The sequence below is a fragment of the Charadrius vociferus genome, unplaced genomic scaffold (assembly GCF_000708025.1).
Source record: "Charadrius vociferus isolate BGI_N301 unplaced genomic scaffold, ASM70802v2 scaffold282, whole genome shotgun sequence".
In the NCBI taxonomy this organism is placed as follows: Eukaryota; Metazoa; Chordata; class Aves; order Charadriiformes; family Charadriidae; genus Charadrius; species Charadrius vociferus.
The window spans coordinates 37,192-58,049 of NW_009647731.1; the positions used below are offsets into that span (position 1 = coordinate 37,192).

At 36.5% G+C, this 20,858-nt stretch overlaps 2 protein-coding genes across 2 annotated transcripts in view; one reads left to right on the top strand and one right to left on the bottom strand.

Moving 5' to 3' along the window:
- Nucleotides 1-10,864, top strand: part of LOC104283426 (serine/threonine-protein phosphatase 4 regulatory subunit 4-like) — a gene marked incomplete at its 5' end in the record, with an annotated part of 44,762 nt that extends 33,898 nt beyond the window's left edge. The window contains 9 exons of the mRNA XM_009881599.1: nt 641-785; nt 1,699-1,740; nt 1,832-1,906; nt 4,248-4,323; nt 4,715-4,795; nt 5,110-5,203; nt 5,658-5,728; nt 6,525-6,660; nt 10,840-10,864. Of these exons, the coding sequence (XP_009879901.1) occupies nt 641-785; nt 1,699-1,740; nt 1,832-1,906; nt 4,248-4,323; nt 4,715-4,795; nt 5,110-5,203; nt 5,658-5,728; nt 6,525-6,660; nt 10,840-10,864 (745 nt within the window). The remainder of the gene's footprint in view (nt 1-640; nt 786-1,698; nt 1,741-1,831; nt 1,907-4,247; nt 4,324-4,714; nt 4,796-5,109; nt 5,204-5,657; nt 5,729-6,524; nt 6,661-10,839) is intronic.
- Nucleotides 10,865-14,432: 3,568 nt separating this feature from the next.
- SERPINA10 (serpin peptidase inhibitor, clade A (alpha-1 antiproteinase, antitrypsin), member 10) lies at nt 14,433-20,579 on the bottom strand. Its single transcript, XM_009881517.1, has 4 exons — nt 19,840-20,579; nt 18,125-18,398; nt 17,250-17,397; nt 14,433-14,640 (listed from the first exon to the last, which is right to left on the bottom strand). Exons 1-4 carry the CDS (start codon nt 20,546-20,548, stop codon nt 14,449-14,451), a joined length of 1,323 nt encoding a protein of 440 aa, XP_009879819.1. The 5' UTR covers nt 20,549-20,579; the 3' UTR covers nt 14,433-14,448.
- Between the last annotated feature and the right edge of the window lie 279 nt (nt 20,580-20,858).

Sequence of the window (20,858 nt, forward strand, 5' to 3'; positions counted from 1 at the left end):
GGGTGGATCCCATCCGGCCCCCGAGGCTTGTGCACGTCTAAGTGGTGTAGTAGCTCACTGACCATTTGCTCTTGGTTTATGGGGGTTCATTCTGCTCCCCATCACTGTTGTCCAGCTCAGTGAGCAGAGTACCCAGGGAAGAATTTCAGCCCTTAGTACAGAAAATACATGGTTACGTTCACATAAATGCTTTATGCCATTCAGTTTGAAAGCAGGCAAAGTTGAGCTTCACAGGGGCATGCTAGTAACAAATAAAAATGCATCCACACAGTGACTTGGGCTCCTTCGTACTGATGGACCAGATTTCCAGGTTATTTAGGTACCTGATAGACTTAGGCATATAGATAATTTTGAAAATCTAGAGGTCTGCTTATATTTCTAGGTTAAACCTCCCCCCCAAACCAAAGAAATCTTTATTGACTTTGAGATAGATACAGGACTGTAGTCCCGATATATGAAGTTTTTGAAAATGTTACAGTATGTCTGGAAACAACATATAAGCAACAATAATTTCTGAAAAATAAGACCTACTCGCTAATTATTTTATGTCAAATGCTAGCATGTAATGCAAAATTAATGTTTATTAAACATCAGCACCACAAGGTGAATATTTACTTTTTTTTTTTTTTTTTTTTTGTAGAATGAAGCTATGCTATTTGTTGCCAAAAGTTAAATCTACTCTGAAGGTTCCCACTGATAAACATTTACTTCAGCGGTTGGAATTATGTATAAGGAAGCTTTTGTGTCAAGAGAAAGACAAAGATGTCCTGACTATTGTAAAAAGAGTAAGCATTTTTCTTTTCCAGCAGCGGTTTCTCTTGAGATTATCATTAAACGTTAAGATAGTCAAAGTTATGCTTTCTGTTGATTCTCTTAATATAATAACAGGAGACTAAAGAATTCTATTGTCTGTTATGTAATATTGAACAATTAATAGAAGAAGTAGTATAGTGTATTCTGTCAAATTTAAGAGAGTTGGTGTTTCCTTGGTTACTTATAATGCAGTTATTTTTTAGTGGTTGGGATTCAGGATTTTGGTTAGATGACCATTCGTGAAAAAATAGCAGATGACTACAGATAGGATTAAAAGTTCACCCTAGTAAAAATGATCAAGTCTTTGAGGCAGAGATATCTTGTTAATCTGTTTATTTTACAATACACAGATAAAGGATTTGCAGGAGTGTGAAATGTTACAAATGTCTTTGTAATATGAATATTCATGAAAAAGTACATCTTTAAGGGATGCCCATGCTTATTCTTGAAGAAGCCATGAAGTGAACTAGCTGAAGTAGGTGGCTTCCTCATAGGTCCAGTCTGCAGGAGAGAGTGGGTCAACACCAGCCTGAGCATCCTGGCTTATTCCCAGCTTCCTGGGTTGTTTTTTCAGTCCTGGTTCCTAGGTCCATGCTTCAGCCATTCAGGCTTCTGTGCTTTCCTTGAGTGTAGTTTGATTGCCATATAGGTAGTCTATTAGTTCTTTGTTGTGAGTCTCAGCAGGGCTCTGAGAATACCCTCTGACAGATTTTAACTGCATTTGTAGCACAAAAATACGAGCATAGGCTTCAAATGTTTAGGAAGAAAAGGTGTGTTTAATTTTGAATACCGCTATTCTAAGCTTCTTATTTGGACAGGTTTTTTTAGTTAAATGTGTGGCATGCTGTTGAGTAACGATGAATAATGTTTTGATTTTCTTTATAGACAGTGTTAGAATTGGACAGAATGGAGATCTCTGTAGATGTTGTAAGTACTTACTAACTTTAATACTTACCAAGTACTTTTAATTTCCATTTTCATGTAGTGATTTTTTATTTTTATTAATTTTATTTTGAAGTTTCAGAAAAGATTTTACGAAAATGATTTATTGGATCAAGAAAAAGAGAGACAAGAACATCTCCTTTTGGAAATGGTATATTTTATCAGTACAATCTGTCCTTTTTTAATAGTTTGTAGCTAAATATTAACAAAGCAATAATTGTAAGGTAGGGGAAGTGCATATTATGGAGACACCTGGTAGGTTCATAATCTGTGTATGGTTTCATTGTACACTTTACAATAGGGTTAAGTCCTTCAAAGTAACATGTAACTTCTTTTTCTTCACTACCTACATTTTCCTGTATCAATTAGAAAGGCAAACTGAAATTTCTTGAAAAATACTCGTGCTTGATGGCTCTATAGTTCTAAAATCCCAAGCCCTTCAGCACACCTTTATGAAATCTTTTTGAGGGAGCTTAGCAATTTGCCAGGCGTGTATAACATAATAGATTGAATAATGAAACACCTCAGAATTCACATACAGCTTCCACAGGCAAAGAAATTAATGTCATAACTTCTTTTGTGCCAAGGAAGCCGAAGGAGGCTCTCTGTGTTTCAGGCTTTCCTGTTAGCCAGAAAAAAAAAAGAAGAAAGAAAGGCCATTGACATCTGCAGCCCGGCAGGAGGGAAACTTAGTGCAGGTTGTATAGAGCAAAAGGAGCTACAAGTTACTTAGGGTTTGGAAGAGAAGTGTGCAGAATGCTTTTCCAACTTATAAAACTGTTCATCTTCAGTCATGGCTGTAAGCAAAAGCGTCAGCAGGCACTCCACCACATAGCCTACCACATCTTCACAAAGCCTAGGTCAGATTGCTGCAGTCCTCCGTTCTGCTGCCTCCTCTCCAGCCTGAGGTGGGAGAAGCCAAGAAGCTGATAGGATGTAGAAGACGACGAATTTCATTAGCATAGATCCCCTAGCATGTAGTAATTCAGCTCCTCTGTAGTGAACCAGAACAGATTCAAGACTGTCTGAAGTCCCTTTTTCCTCTTTGGGGTTGCTACAGAGCCTAAATTTGTGGCCGCTGATGTCAATAGGTACTGCAGGCCTTCTCGTGGGCAGTTGATTTCTCAGTTCGTGATACCTGTCTCATGGAGTCCATGCCACCTCCAGCCAAAGGCTCAAGCTTTGTTCTCAGGACCTGCATACACACACACATTCAAAGACCCGAACTTTGCTTTAGGAATTTTTAGGTAGATACAATTTTTTTATAGTGAAAGCATTTTGGGCTGTGGTAAAATAGCCTCCAGTGCATACTGTGTTATAGCGTATTGTATAATAATATTCGTTTTTACCTTGTTTCTACAGCTAGACTTTAGAAAGGCAGCTGTATTTTTATGATATATCCCATTGGTATGGGCATACCTTCTGTGTCACAAAGGTCTCATTAAGCGTTGCCAGTGAGAGGCATGCTTTTGAGGAACTGGAGGTGTACACAGTGAATTGTGGCATGTTGCAGTCCCAAATAGATGAGGAGCCATTGAACCCAGTTAAATGTATCTGACTGCTACAGATTTTAATATTGAATACGTTAATAAGTTTCCTTAAGTTTAGTAATTGACTTAGTAGAAACTATATTGCAGCAACCTTGACCTGAATTAGTTACCTCTTTTTTTTTTTTTTTTTTTTTTTTAACTTGGGTAGTAATTAGAGTGAAATTAAAAGATAGAGTAGAATAATTACGGTTCACTTGGCACTTTTCATTATGAACATAGTACAGAAAATAAGCTAATAGCTTTTTGAAGTTGAAGTGATATCTATTCACCAGTAATCCTGAAGCAAGTACTGTCTTTTGAAATTATTGATGGAGCTGTGTTAACACTGTCTTCTGTCTATGGATGTGCTCTCAAAAGGTGTTCTAAGGCTTGCTGAATTACAGAAGGGCAAATAAATTCCTCAAACTTGAAGAACTGTAATACTTGGTTTTGTTTTGCATAAAGGCTTTTCAATGGCAGATGCTAATTTTAGACCTTTAAAAAGTTTGAGCATATGTGACACACATTACCATTTGAGAAAAACGTTTTCATTGAATTAAAAATATTGTTTGAATTAAAAATATTGCCAGTCCTATTATGAGAGTATCTGCGTAGCAGAGAATTTTTATGTTGTCAGTTGCCAATTTCTGTATCTTTTTAATTAAAAAAAAAAAAAAAGGCCAGGCATAATTTTAATAATAAGTTATAAATGTGAACTTCAACTCAGAGGTTCCTTCATAAATAAAGTCAACATTTTTTTAATGTGATTTTTATATAGGATATGTACCCTCATTTCATTCTGTACTATTAGTTGATTTTCTGGATATTCACTAGGAGTTCTACTAATAGGAGGAGAGAGAAGAAATTAACTGTTATTTTGGTGATTTGGAAGCATCCGTGGTTGAAATACAATTTATTTACTTTTTTCTGAGTAATGCCTAAGAAAATTATTCATTTTTTTAGGAACAATTAGAAAAAGAGAAGCAGCAAAATGAAGGAAGGTCTACAAATGTTAATGATAAAATGTTTGAAAAGAAGCGTAAGTTTGTTTATTTGTCTACATATTGTTTGTGCATGCATTCTACAAAGGCAGAAGAGAAGGGAGCAGAAAAGATACTTTATACAGTAAATAGCAGAGTTTTAGAAAGTGGCAATAAAACTTTTTCTTCTATATATTTCTAAAGACATTTATGAAAACTGGTCACATATTAGAAGGAAGAATTTTTACTTTATCAACAAAATATGTCACAGTTTTAATTCTCTGATATTTTTCATTTTGGAATGTAAGTACTTGTCTGTGGTATTTCTGAAGTGTTAGTAGCTCTGGATTAGATGTTATTACTGTTTACCCCAGGCCTGTGATATGTTACGTCCTCTTTATTTAAAGTTAACCTTTAAGAGAGAAGTATTTATACTGGACTTTTTTTTAGGTAGAGACAGTAAAACATCATCAGTGTTGGCAAAAAGTATCACACTCTCTGTTCCTGGAAGCTCTTCTGGTACATCAGCAGGTAAGAACTTTTTAACAACTGTTTTAGAATACTTTGTTCTCACATCAGCAGCTTAAAACCCAGCAAAGCTGCAGTTACCATTTGCAGGCCAAAGTTGCACCTACTGCACGTATGTGTTTTCTGTGCTTTTTAGTTTTATTTCCTTCTTTAGTATATAAATACGTGACATAAATAAAACTGATTGTTATTGAAGTATTTAAATCAGTTCCTTCAGCTAGCATAGGGTGACAGAAAATGACATTTAAAAGTGTTCTTAATTACTGAGGAAATGGAATGGTATCCATGTTAAAAATTTTTGCTACTTATAATTTTAGGCAAAGAAGACAAGAAATCCAAGTTGGTTCGAAGCCAGTCCTTCAGTACTCAAGCACTACATCCAAAATATAGCAACATAGACAAGTGTCCTAAGTATCTTTATTATCTTTATTGCTTACCTCATAGGCAACTCTTTACCTAATAGACAACTGTTATGAAATTATATGCACATGAATCTGTGAAAGTATTGAATTGCTCACTGAATTGTGACCTAAATTTTCAGCTTTCTTGTTAGTTGATTAAGGTATGCAGTTTTGAACTGAGGGAGGAAATACCGTTTTAAGACATGCTGAAGCCTACAAATTGTTATGAGTTCCTTTTAAGTTGATATGTGTCATCTTTTATCATATATTAAAAGTATTCTTCAATATGAACTGCTAAATATAAACTTGTACATTTCTTAAAGAAATTTCAGCATAACTTTCTCATTTAATTTTGTCATATAAACTCAGAAGTAACCTCTGATAATATTAAACAGCAGGATGATGCAACTGAGAATACTTTTCTGTAATAAGCTATTTGTTTTTGTTTTGTTTGTTTTTTTAAGTAAAAGCTCTGCTACAGGATATACATCTTCAGTATCAGGAATGGGAAGGAGTTGTATGTTATCCTTTGGTGGTAAGTAGGTTATTATATTACATTTTACATTTGTTTTTTGTGGGTTGCTGAGTATGTGGGCCCCATTAAACAGGCATCCTGTGAGATACCATTCTCCTAAAGAACCTAGAATAGTAGATACCCGATACATTTGAGCACGTTAGTGCTGGTCTAGTTAGTCAATTTTTCAGTTTTGGGTTGGGTTTTATTGTTACATGTTCATTTAAACTTATATTTTAAAGTAGTAAAAGTAAAATGAGTTTGGCATTTCTTGATTAGCATTTTGGGTGTCATAAAAAGGTTGGATTTGCAATTTGCCTCCACCCATGAGAGGGTGAGGAAAGGGATATTACATATAGCTTCTACTGAATTAGGGGAGAGAAACTGCTGTCTAAAAATGCCTCTCTCTCCGTTTGCTGTTGAAGAGTTTGAATGATTAGAGTAAGATGAATTGCTTCCTAGAGGAACCTGTCTTTTTCCACTCACTACCAATAGACACTAGACAATTGGCTTGGATGACACAGCTAACTTTTAAGGAGCTAAAGATTGGCCAGTTAAACCTCACTATTTTAATATATTCAATGTCTTAATCCTCTCTTCCAAAATATATCTTGTGATTATTTTCATTTAGCATTATTTTGTAAAAATACTTGAAGAAATGTTGAGTTGAAACCATTCCCTTACAGGAAGTTAAACTTTTGGATTATTGCCATAGGAAATATGCCACTATTGCCACAGGAAAAACAGCTCATTCTGTTTACTCTCTGTGTACTTTTTACAGACAAAATTCTTTGTCTAAATTGCAACTCTATTACAGATGATTCATTCCGGACTCATTCTACTGGTAATAGTGGGAATGCTGCCTTCCCTTCCAGTTCTTCTCGCAACTTATTTAACTCAGCTGATCAAAAGAACAATGGAAATAAGGAGAGTCAGTCCCGAAAGATGAGCATGTAAGTGATTGACAAAAGGTTAAATCAAGCTTATGGGTAACATTTTCAAAGGGAACTCAAGAGAGCCGTGTAAAATTAAGCCTATATTTATGAATACTTCTGCATCCAGATTCTGAAATACTAAAATAGCAGGGTAGAAATGTGATGTGTGCAATTACAAGTGTTTTTAAGATTGCGTTCCCTTTTAATTAGTCTTTCACATTGTTTTTCGTGCTCATGTTTGTGTTCAGCTGGTACATTATGGGGAGGGTGGAATGGGACAAAGTGAAAGTTAGTGCATTTGATATATAACTACAGTCACAGTGATTTAGTTGCCTTTAGTTGGAGAAACAGAATGTGTGTATTGTTAGATTATTTAATTTTTCCTTTTCCTTCTTTTTATGTGCTTATATGTGTTTACATATTATTATATAACAATTTCATGATGAATTTTGAGAGTTATGCTGAACTGCTACTTATTATTAAGGCTGCTTTCTTTGCCCTACCTTAACCATTCAGATAAAAAAAAATCAATGCTAGGCATCTCCCTCAGGCTGGTTTTCTTTAAACATCAGCCTAAACTGTTCAGCATTTTGCAATAACAAATCAAAGAAGAATTTGTTTGCTCCTGTGATAAAAGTGTAACAGTCTTAGAAAATCGCTGTGATGTGTACTTACTCAGTCAAGTCTCTGTAGACTCTAGCAGCCAATTCCCTGCAGATTCCTTTTATACTTTAACTTGTAGTTCTAAATTACTGTCATTGGACTGGCTGTAATTTTGGGTGTTCAAACTGAGATTTGTCTTTCCTATCAGAGATTTGCTTTATTAGCCAAGGCAGAATGGAGAAAGGAAAGAAGCCAGCTATAACAAGAAAGGGAGGTTGTTTGCAAAAGTAGACTTAGGTATAATAGAAACTAGCACTAGAAGCTGAAAAGTATGGGGAAGTGCAAGCTGAGCCTTGGAAGTCTGAATAGGTATGAGAGACCAAGATTGAAAGGAGAGTGTAGCATGTGAGGTTATGACTTGCTGGTCAAAGATAACGGAGCTGAGATATGGAGCCTGCACCAGATAGGAAAGAGGAGACACCTTACCCTGGTTTGCCAGGTGTAGAGAGGAAACAGTAATGATAGTGATATCTCTTGAGTGGTCCTTTCTGGAGAATTAAGTATCTGTATGAACTCATATTTTTCAGCTTCAGCATTTTCAGATTCCTTTAAAAAACAAACCAAAACACCTCCCCCAACTTTACTCACAGATATAAGTTAATAAAATTCCTACATTGTAAAATAAAACACACAAAAGTTTAACAAATGTAAAAAGTTGCTCTCTGAACAGCTTGCATTCAGCTACTTGTATATAATCTCTTGGGGTGTGATGACAGGATTTTTTTCTACTGGAATTTGACCACCTTCACTGTAGAAGATAAATTCGTTCTGGAATTAAATCAAGCTTGCATAGTGCCCTATTGTTTTCAAAACTACATTTTCTTTGTATAAAAGGTTGGAAGATAAGTAGTGAATGAAGTGGACCATTTGTGTTGAGCCAGTGGTTTCACAGCAGAAGTACCTTAAGGCACCAATTCAAATTGCGCTTTGTCCCTGTCTTTGCCAGAGTCTAATGCCTTCTCTTAAATATTACCCACAGTACTTACTTCAGACCTTTTTATAGGTGATCATTAGGTGGTTACTTATTTCAAAGTGCATGATTTCAAACTCAACAGTTAGATTAATAGACATGCTGATATTTTCAGCTATCTATGAAGTAAACGGGACATGTGTCTTGAGTACATAAAATGACAGACAGTGCTACATACTTTGAAAAATTAGGTGTGCTCAAAACCCCATGTGCTTTCACCCTAATCACTGTATACCTCTGTTCTCTCTCTTTAAAACCAGAAAATTAGTTCAAATGTTGTAAATTTTTTTTTAGCAACCATTGTAGAAATTCCAGTTACTCATCCATCACACGATGATTTGGGAAAAATAAATGGATTAATATTCACAAAGCAGTTAGATGCAAAGATTAGTTAGATGTATTTTTTACATTGTATAAAACTTCTCCAAATTTCAAAGGTTTTTCTATCTGTCACTGAAAATAAAACTGGTATCTTTTGCTTGAATACAAAGGAACAGAAAAAGACTCACACAGAGCAGTTTCTACCTTTGTCTTCAGGCAGAAAATTGGAACATAAGAGATTCAGCTTCAAGTCTCAATGTGCCATTCCCCAGTGAATATCTTAACAGCAGACTATTTGAAAGTGGGTATCTGATCAAACCCAATGATCTGGATGCTCTCTCTGGCTCAGAAAGTCCCTAAACTACATAGTGTCAGAAGCCAAGAGGGTATACTAGGGGGAAAAAAGTATTTTGAGATAAAGAGGAGCAGGCTTAGGATGACCTACATTTAGTTCTGAATAAGAGTTTTAATGTTTTATGTTCTTCTGGGAAAACACATCTCTCAAGCTGGTATAATGTCTGCTACAGATTCAATTTCATTTTTGTAATCTGGCCCAATACTTAATTGTTTTCCTAAGAAAATAGAGCAGCTCTATAAGGAGATATGAAGAGATACAGATACAGGAATGGTTGGTGGTAAATGCGTCCATATGCATAACCTTGTTGACCACAGATATGTTTAGGTGTACGTCTTCTATCTTTCTTTTCTTCAGAAATTCAGTCCTGGTGCTAAATGTACACATACTAAAAAAGAAAAGTCAATTTCAAGGAAACATTATTTTCTAAGTTGAATGATGGAAAAATTGATAAACAAATATATAAGTGGTTGATGGAAATTACTTTTATTGAAAGAAGAATTTGAAAATTGTACAATGAGAGGTGCAATTGAAGAGATGCTTGTGAATGAATGTCACCATCTATGGACTCACTAAGGCAGAAAACTTGTGAGAAAATAATAATTGAGTATATATTTAGACTATATCATCATGTAAATTTATATATGTGCTGGTTAAACGTTGCACTGACCATTTTAATTCTGGCAAGTCCTAGCTTTTAGTTTATTGGCTCTGCAGCCTGAATAAGGTAACTTCTAATATGTTTCTTTTTCTAAGTAATTATGCATGTTTGTGAAGAATGGAAGATTGGGCAGTAATATGTTGTTTGACAATTAAAATATCAACAGATAAAATTAATGATTCTTAGTTCAAATTGATGTATGTTTGGACAAAATATTATTTAATTGCTTAAGTGTAATCTTTTCCATAAAAACACTCTACTGAATATTGGCAAATGTTCACTTTTGACAATATAGTGCAGTTTGCAGGGGTGAAGAATTTCTGATTTCATATATTCATCTTCCAGGAATTTTTCAAAACCCAAAGTTACTTTGGTGGAGAACAGAGGTCTTTACTTACCATTCTCATGAGTTCAAACGTTTTGTTGTCTCATTTCAGAGATGTGTGTGCCAATTAAAATATTCTCTCTTTTTTAAAATAATGTTGATGCCAGAAAAAATGTATCAGTAAATTCTGATCCAGTGCTCACAAGCAGGTGACAAGAAAAGGACCATTAGCTTCATTGTCATTTGCTAGACCTTAGGTAATGCTCAGGCAAAAAAAAAATGCAAGAACTATGCTAAAGATGCACCCGTAAAACTTAATGGTGGAATGCAAATTAATATTTACACAGAGTTCTAAAAGTTAATTCCCGTTCTTTGAAATATTTCTGACCAATATGAACAGTTGTTGATTTCACATAGCTACAACTCTGTGAAGCTGAAGAACAGTATATTTTAAGATTAAAAAATAAGGCTGTGAAATATGCAGAAATTGCCCAAATGACATTGTGGTCAACAGAAGACCAAGAAATAACACTGTAAAGATCTCTAAGTTTCTCTCTCTTCCCCATCCCTGCTTTCCCCAGATTTTATCATGGGTTAAGCTGGAGACCTCTGACATTGTAGCCATGAGTAGACTGCTTGTAGTACCTTAACCATCTCACTTAGAGGGATCTCTACATGACCTTCTGTAGAAAACTTCATGGAGAAATGCACCCTTCTTGTGAAGAATGCCCTCAGGATGTGTCCACTTGGCTTTTTCAGTGGATGAAATAGAGCAGCTTCTAACTTTTAAAGTACAACAGCCAAGAGTTACATTAAAATGTTATACACAATAGCAGTTTGTTATGTTACGTTATTTAATAATACAGCAACAACCTTATGTGTGTTTCTTCTTTTGTATGAAGAAAAAACAGAAAATCAAACTCTTAGATCTTCTGACAGAAAAAGGAAGGAACCAGGGACTGGTGGAAGCAACTCCTGGTTCGATAAGGTGGGAGCAGCAGATGGGAGTCTCTAACGCCTGGAATGAATAAAATGCATCTTGCAATGTTAAAATTTTTTATCTTTTAAATAAAATCCCAAGCTGTATAATATGTTCCGATAAGTAATTTAATGGTTGCAGAATTCTAACGTTGTAGTGAAATGTTATGAGATACAACTTCAGCTATGTGCTCTTAACTGCTGCAGCTAAAGAGAGGGTTTTGTTTTCTTCAATTATGCCTTTGTAGTTCAAATTCTTGGATTTAGAATGCACATATCCATTACTTAATTGGCTTATTTACAATATTAGCAATTCTTAGCACCCATGTTTTATGCAAGAAATAGAAGGAATTGTCATGAATATGAAAAAGTAATCCCACATTTTAAAGAATCTTCAAACCTAATTTAAGACCAAAGTCCAGACCCATTGATCAGTCTATAAAAAACATAAACTTTAGTAGCATTGTGCAGTGAATTTGGAGGTAATGTTTTTACAAGTACTAAGTAAAGTTCATAAAAATCCTGTGGAAGTTTCTAAGCAATCTAAAAGCGGATGTCTCCACATGATATAAAAAAAAGTTTTATTTCAGAAGTTTTGTTGTATAAATACTTGTTTTAATTTTTAGTATTTCAGATTGTATTTTCACTTCAATAATTTATAATGATGGATCTAGTTTTTAATCAGCTGCTATTGCAAGCTATCGTGCTTTGGTGATGTCATCTGCATTTGTTTGTATTAATGCTGATGTTTCTATCAAAATTTGTCTGCAACATGGGAAAACATGCAGTTCTATTTTAAGAAGTTCTATTTATGCCAATACTTGAGAGAGAGCCTATGAAGCTATTGTCAGCTTCTCTATTTCAAAATAGAAGCAGCATAAATATATTGATAAGAGAAATATGTGGTTTTTAAAATTTATTGGTGTATGATAAAGATGATCTGATCTGTGAATGCATATGCGTGTGTGGTTACTTTTTATAATGTAAAAATACGAATGAGGATTTACTCAAAATAAAACCTAGGACAATGCTGTACATGCATGTTCTTGAAAAAAAAATTCTCAGGGCATCTTTTATAATTAAAATAAATAAAAGCATTTACCTATAGAAGGTATTTATTTTAAATAGTAATAATGCTGGATGTATGCTGTCTTGTGTGAAGTACAAAATGTGTCTCTGGATTTGGCACTGTTTTACTGTCTGAATTCTTAAGCTTCCTACACTGGAGTTGGATTTAGGTGTATTCTCTGTCTTCAGTCACAGACATTGTTTGGATTCTGTGGAAACACTCAAGTTTTCAGTTCGTTCTGCAGCCTGGAGTAGGATCTTGTAAATCACAGATTTCTTTAAAAACTTCTTCAAGTAGTATGATGTTTAACATGCAGTATTGATACAGATATACAGATGACCTATACTGGCTCCTCCTGGGTTCTGCTTTTGTCTTATTAATGAAAACAGATACTCCCGGTTCCCCAGGGACAAGTCCCGCAACGTGCCAGCTACAGCTGCTCACCCCTGGGCCACAGGAGACTGCTCAGTCTGTTCTCAGGCCGACTTCTGCCAGGGACCAAACTCAGATCAGCAGTACCCAGCTGCAGAACAGGACTCAAAACTGTGTTTGACCATCTGATGCCTTTACTAGAGCAATGCAGAACAGCCAGGAAGTTCAGAAACTTGAATCCAAGCTATTTCTCCCCTTAATGAGCATGTAATGAGTTCTGTATACAGTCTGTCTTTTGTTCCTTATTGGCTGTCATTTGTCTGTCATTTTTAACTGAGTAATTTCTTTAATGCTGATAACATGTGCTCCACTCAATAACCCTACTATGTATTAAATTCCTGCTATGTAATCTTTAAATGCTCTATATAGACATTTTTTGGTCTGCATGTCTTCCTTGTACAATACTCCTGGTGTCTTGTCTATACTTTCATCAGTCCTTCACACTCCAGACCTCCATCCCAGCAGTCTTTTTTTGGGGCTGCTTACTTCTGGGTTACTTCTGTTGGAGAGCACCAAGACCGTTGAACCCTTCATAGCGTTGTTTTCACCTGCAACTCACAATAACAGCTGGTGGTCAACTGTACAGTTATAATTGGGTGGTTCTCATCAAGAGCAGCATTCCTTCTGTTACTCATTCAGAAGCAAGAAGGAGGGATTCTCTTTCTTTCCTGGTAGATTCATACTGCCACGTGGAGTTAGGTTAGATGCTCCTTCCTAGTCTAGTCAGATACCAGTCTGCCTGCTAAATCCTTTTGTGAGTGGCTTACAGGAGTGTCTAGGCTGCTGTGGGTAAACATCTAATGGTAACTGAGGTGATATTTAGAGGTGTTTTATCAGCTTGAATCTTCTCTTGCGGATGCATTTACTGATGGAGACCTTTGAAGCCCCTATGCCAAATGACTGAAAACTCTTCTGCCCCCTTTTGGGCAGCTATTTTGTGAAGGCTGTATGAGCAAGTAGAGTAATATATCGCTAGAAGTAGCTTTTTTCATTGTTTCATACTTTACGTATAGGACTCTGCTGCTAATTAGTATTTAGTAAATGTTAAAGATCTTGCTGTTCTGTTGGAATCACTGCATGACTTGAATAAAGTGAATTGTATTTAGATCGTGGAAATATTTTTCTGAAAAATTTTGGCCACACCTTTTGGATTTTAGGATCAACTCTGTGAATAGATTTATTCCACTTTTATGGAGTTAATATTTTTCCTACCAAAGTCTGTCTTAGTTCAGGCATAGAATCCTGTTACATAGTTGACCCTGATACCTAGATGATAATACATGCAGAAATGCTGTTTTTAGGAGAGGCCCAGCTTGGTGTTATGAAGTAGTACGGATTCAGATTTTCCAGGTTCAGAATACCTAAGTTATTTTTTAGAATTATTTTGTCTTTAATAGAAAGAATATTTTAAAAGCAGGCACATCATGTACCCTAAGAAAGTGAGGTGATTTGATACTCGTGAACAAACACTTTGAAAGAGGTCACACTCCCAGAGGATGCAGACTTTATGATAGACTCAGTGCAGTTTTGACAGTGATAAAATAAAGATCTCTAGACAGAGTCTGTAAATTCTCTTTTAGGGCTTGATCCTGCTTCTGTTTTTATAAGTGGCAAAATTCTGCTAGCATTGAGGCCAGCAGGCTCTTAAGTCTCATCACAGCAGAAGATGACATTGAGGAATACCAAGCCCGCAGTGTTTGAGAATAAGCTTCCTGAATATTTTGGCATATGAACCTCTGGTTTTCATTCAGACTTATCACTAAAATATTGAATTTTGAAAGTTCAGTTCTCTGGGCTTTTTTTAATTTGCATGGTAGTTTTTACAAGTCACATTTTTGTCACTTTGTGCCTCAGTGAATTTAGCTTGTTACTTGGGCAGTAATAAAATATTAATAGGATGACCTACTGCTAGCTGAAGAGACAAAACAGGTTTTCACATTTTCATATTTCACTGTCTTTTTATTCTAATGTACATTAATAAAATAGAAATAAAGCTTCTCACATACCCCAGAATAGAAACTGTTACCTTTATTCACATTTCTGTTGGATCAACAACCCTGCCAATGAACAGTAATGTTTTAAAAGTTTCTTCAAAAATCATAAAAAGGAATGGTCGATCCACTTTGATGACAGGAGGCACTGTGAATGCAGTTATTTCTGACCCACTAGCTGCTGTGGCCTCCGTTCCTTCTTCATCCACTTCAATTACTGCCTTTTGGACAACCTGAAATGCAATGGGGCAATAAAATATGTGACAGAAATAATTATAAATAAATAAAAATAAACAATTCTGAGCAGAGGTCTCAAGTAGAAATTTTGTTCTTGCAGCTCGTAGCATGAAGTGACCGTTGCGTTTGTATAGCACTCCCTTGTTGACACCTAACTGTTCACGGGAGAGTTTCTCAAAAGTGGGAGGTGTGTTTTCATCAGTCACAAACTTTGACCGGCTGGATATGTCACCCACAGGTGATTTTGTGAGAGCGCAGGCAAATGCACCAATCTTGGCTTTTTTTCCTGTGTATTTCTAATTCGTACATTTGGTAGCGTAGACTAAATATGTGCAGCAATGAGGTATAATCCTGGATTTGTCTGAGGAGCTTCCCTTCCCACTGCAATTGCAGCCTGGCAGGATCTGATCCCTTTTTGTTCTTTCAGCCCATGTGTACCTCTGAGTACTTCTCCTGAATTTGGGTCTGTATTGGTGAACTGCCTCATCAGCCAGTGCATTCCCAACTCCCAGATTCCTAATTCTAGGAAGGACTTATGTGAAGGCAGTTGAAGGACTTCACCAGTTTTGAGCTCTCTGCTAAACATTCTTAAATAATGAAGCTGGCTATCATGATTCACAGCCACAGGATGCTCCTCTGCCACTTTGTAGCTCATGCACGTATTGCTTCTAATATCAGTTAGCAGCTACTATTCAAGTGTGATTTTTTCATAACACAATGGAGTTAACTGCAGAGAATCAGCATCAAATAGTTATATGATCAAAAGGAAGAGAGAAAAGTGCTGCAGATTCCCAAAATGAAACAGTTTATACCAAACTGATGAGCACTGCAATTTTATCTGTTAGGTATTTATTCATAGGATGTTACATTTTCCCAGAAAGGTTATTTTGTTAAGCCGGCATAATTTTGCAAAAGCAGTTCAGGGCCTGGAGTTTTTGAACCTTGTGTAGAAGTGTTTATCATAGCAGCTATTAACAGTTTTGGCAAATGACAAAGGTTTCAGTTAATGACTTGGTGTAGGGACACTTGTAACAGCAGCACCAGTAGCTTAGAAGGATTCTTTCTGATAGGGTACAAATACCTGAAGGGAGGGTGCAAATAAGATGGGACCAGGCTCTTTTCAGTGGTGCCCAGTGACAGGACCAGAGGTGGTGATCACAAACTAAAACACAAGAGGTTCCCTCTGAACATCAGGAAACACTTTTTCACTGTGAGGGTGAGCATTGGCACCGGGTGCCCAGAGAGGTTGTGGAGTCTCTACCCTTGGAGATATTAAAAAGCCATCTGGACATGGTCCTGGGCAAGTGGGTCTAGGTGGCCTTGCTTGATCAGGGGGGTTGGACCAGATGACCTCCAGAGGTCCCTTTCAGCCTCAACCAATCTGTGATTCTGTGAAGTCTTTCCCAGAGTTACGGTTCTAGGTTATTACTGCTATACAACCATAAGCAGTTGCATTGTATAAATTTCTTACATAGGTTTATAAAGCTTGGCTTTTAAATCCTGTGTCGAATTAATCTAATTTGAGTCTTGTTTTCCTCAACTGTTTATAAATCCAGCTTATTGCAGAAATTTTGTTACTTTTACTCTAATGTATGAGTTTGCATTAGCATTAATTGCATTTCATCTTATTCCAGACACTCCAGTTCTTGAGGTCACCAGTTTCTCTGTGTGGTATCTCTTTTATCTTCTTTCATTGGCCTCTTAATTCTCTATCAGCAGCAAATTGTCTTTTGTATAGATTAGCTGTTTCTTCTTCACGGGACATCTCTGGTGACATAAACCTGTTCCTTCTTGATACTGGTGTGGTTGTCAAGTCCTTTCTCTTCCATTCTTTTCTGCTTTCTCATTCTCTGTTTTTTTGTCAATCGTCTGGAATATGTCTTTGCTCTCCATTAAATAGCAGTACTGAGTTATCTTCTCCTCCTCTTTTTCCATGGGGCTGTGTTCCTCTATTTTTGGCCATTCCCCACCCTTGCCTTTGCCTGTTTAAGTGATGATCTTAAAAAGTTTCAGTGTATGAAGTTGAACATCCATATGGGTTGAAATGCAGCTGTGTTGTGCTAATGCTTTGCTGTGAGATTGTGTTTTTTTCTCTGCCAAAGTATGTAGAATAAAAGGCAAGACTGCTTCAAGTTTTCTTTCTCACTGTTACTTTTTGAGTTATTATTTGAACTTTCTGAAGTTCTTTATTTATTAAGAAGAATGCCTGTTCCTGGACTGTGCGTGAGGGATTGCCTCTCTAGTTTTCCTTCCTTGCTCTGGCTTTTGCCATTTGAATGTCATTTACAGTGTTTTTCTTGTTCATAGTTTTTGTTCAATTGCTCTCCGTCCCCCCTAACTATATTCTTCTTGAGGCAGAACTTTCCTCCTGTGATAAGCCAGCTGTGGAAGGTGTTGAGCACGTATGTAGTGTAACCGCACCTTACTTCTACACGCCTCGTACTTCAGGTGGGATCCAAACTGATTAAGGTGTGCAGATTCCATATACGTGGCAGAGGAGGTCCTTTCCTATTAGCGTCCTTATAAGTGTATACGATATAGTCTCTTGGCTGGGCCCTTTACATACTGTTATAATCCAAAGAGCAAATAATTTGAGAAGGCTCACCTGTGAAACTGCTACATATCCTTCATCCGTTAGGTGACTAAGATCCGCTGTACGTGTAAAGAGATTTTTAATTCCAAGACCATGAAGCAATTTCTTCATTTTGTATTTTTGTTCTAGTTTGAACTTTGGAAATGAAATATCCACTTTTCTGTTTGAAAAAAAAAAAAAAATTCAATGCAAACTTGGACTATAAAGTAGATCACTTGACTGCTGAAATGCACACTGCTCAGGATTCGAGCTTTACACAGTAAAAAGAAGAGGTAAAAACTAAAGATTGTCTGCTGGAATTTAGGTTGGCAGAATATAATCTCTGATCTGTTGACTGCCAAAGATGCTAGAAATCGTTTCTTTCTCAGTATGAAATACTTCCACCAGCACTTCCAGTGCCCTGATACCAGGGTGACATATGAATTTATTGACTAGAGGAGAGAATTGTCGCTTTGGGAATCACATTTCACAGGAATAATTTGGGTTTACATTTTCATACTCAAATTTACTCTGTGTTTCCACTGGTAGGAAAGGTTTCATAAATATACTGCATATCTGGATTTATTGTGCACTTTGCCTAGCAGGGCTAAATTCACAAAGGGAGAAGGGAAGGCCTAAGGAAGAATTTGGAAAGACTAGATTGTCTGTGCCTTCAGAGAGACATTTCTAACTGAGATGAGCCAGAGACTTGTTGTCTCAGAGTAGAAGCTTTCACATGCTGCTTGGGTTGTGGGTAGGCCATTAAAGGACCTCTACTTTGTAGATACATGATGCCACAGAGACACTAGCATGTGAAAAGAGAAGACTAGATAATCTTTGTTGTGCTTTTTTGCTTTGCTGCAAGACATCATAAAAGACATGAAGGCCAATGGATGTCAACGCAATACCTGGTCTTCATGTTTCCAAGCCAGGATTCCACAAGCTCTGTAGTCAGATGGTCTTCAAGTGAAATGTAATCTCCTTCCTTTTCTGGGATGGCAATCAGCATGTGGGCTTTCCCTTTGTAGGGTAGCTTTATCACAGTGCATCTTAAATTCTCATCAAAAGTTGAATTAACTTTATCTGACTTGAACATCATGGGTACCTGTACACTTCTGTATTTGTTTATGTGGAAAGTCTCAATTTCTGTGAATTTGGAATTAAATGGATAGACCCACTTGCCTGAGGGAAGAAAGACATTAAATAATTATGTGCATTCAGACTTGTTCAGAAACCCTTAAAAAAAGTATAGGATATTTTCTGTACCTAGCTGAAGGGGGTGTCAATTGTTTTGTGGATAAGTGGATGACAATTGTCGTATATTTAGTGTATGTGCTTTAAATTTTTGTTTACAGCAGAAGAATGCAGTAATCCACAAAATAAACTCCTTCATTTGTTCTAAGGTTGATTAGTTGCCAGTCAAGTTCAGAACTGATATCCTTTTTGTTTATTGAACGCCAAATGAGCCTCCATCTTTTATTAATATGTTACCTTCTCTGAAATTCTATACCTGTTTTTAGATTAATTATATAATTTTTTGGATGGGGATTCCAGTGCACTGTCTTGTGAGGTGCACTGGAATGTGACCTCTTCTATACTAATGGTTCTGATCTCTACTGTTGCTTTCAAATGTAGCCATATGCATTTATCTCTTTTCTCTGATTTTCTGCCAGGGAAAGTAACCTTGGCATTGCACAAACTGCACTTTTGTAAATATGAAAGAATAAACTTAGTCCATAGGGAGGTTGTATGGCTGAGGGATAATTTTCTTTGGTCTCATGCGTGCATTTATTTTAGTGGTGTTTTCATGGACGGCATCTGCTGAGTGCTTTGGACTGGAGTAGTGGCTGTGACTGTGGGTTCTCTGCACAGCATTCCTCTCATCCCCTTAGTCGCCCTAGCTCTTTGTCTTTGCTTTTACCTAACCGGGTGTCTCTGGCTTCTGCATGGCTGTTTCAGAGTAAAGGGAGGGCTCTGGATCCCTGTCATTACCAGGACCTCCTGTTGGAATCCCTTATCTATCTTCTAAGACAGCAGTCAGAAAGACCCCAAGCACAGAAAGAGCATAAGGTATTTGGCAGTAGAGGACCTCCCCACAGAACAGTCTCGGCCCATCACAGCTATTTCTTTCCCTCACCCTGTAAGGTAATATAATGGGGTACTTTGGTTCCTCTGGCGAAAAAGATTCTTGACTGAAATACAGAAATGTTTTTTGTTTTCATGATTTTGTGTACTATGTAAAATCAGTCAATGATTTTATGCCCAGTATCCAGCATTCAAAAGGCTATCGTGATTAAGGCTTTTTCATTTTAGTTGCTGAATGAAAATTAGACATCCTTTTTATCATAAAGAGAGATCATTCAGAGACAAACTGAGATAGTTTGATGCAGGGCTTTTTGTTCTCTTTGAGACTCTTGTATGGAAGAAAGCACAGGAGAATTGTGGTTGCCTATCATTAAAAATAATTTCCTATTAAATAAACATAATAGAAGAAAGGAAATCTCGATAGAGATGGAGCGAAAACGGGACATCTGAACTAATTTAAACTTCCCCCCTGGAGCTGAAGTTAGAGTCCTGATTCTTCTAATAAATAATCATTTTGCAAAATAAAAACAGCAGTTACCTTTAAAGACAATGTAGTCCACAAGTAGCAGTTTGTTATGGCGGTCAAGCTCTTCAAAAAGCTCTGGGATTTTTCCTTTTGTCCTTTTGTTAATGTTTTGATTTATTACAAATTTTGCCTGTGTAAAGTTTTGAAAGTCCACTCTCAGGAATTCCATATCAAAGTACTGCTTAGATAAATTGAGGAAAGACTCCCTGAGTCTAAAGTCCTTTTGGATAAAAGAAAGGGTACCTTGCACAAGGAGAAGTTCTTCGTTCATTGTGATGTTATCTTTCAGTTGTTTAAACAAAGCTGGTAGATGATGGCGATCCTCTCTGTCCTTCAAAGCATGAAGGTTTAGACTTTTTACTATTTGTCTGTGTGTTTCCCCTTTGGCTGCCAGCATATATGCAGTCATGAGAGCTGATACAGAAAGGGGAGAGATGATTACATTGTTATCATGTGTCATTGCAATTTTTCTGTAGAGGTTAAATCCAAAATTTGCAGTCTTTTCAGTGAAGTTGTAAAGAGTGAAGTCTTCGAGATCTTGCCCTTCAAAAGGCTTAGAGATGTTTTTATGATGATGCCACTCTTCGGAAATACTGACGTTTTTATTTCTTTCCATTAAATTATTGTCCTTCTCCGTCTTTGGACTTCTAGGTTTGATTCCAGCCTTGCTGATTTCAACACATATTTCACTTAAGAGAAGTAGGTAAATTCCTGTTTTCATGTTGACATCCAGTAGTCAGCTCTTTTTTTTTCTAGTAAAGAAAATGGAGAAATAAAAAAAAGGCAACACAATGACTTTTTAGTTTGTTCATCTAATCACAATGCAAAAGGTCATAGATGTAGTAAGGTGGTCTTTCTGCATCTTCAGTGTATGTACTCTAAAGTTAACATTTGGTTCCTATCAGAAAGGTCAAATTTAGATCAGTGAAAGACAGAGGTTTCCAACATCATTAAGTGAATCGAGAAGAAATATCACCATCTTCTAGTATTGGTGGTTCACATCAGAAGTATTTCACTGAATTTCCCTTGCT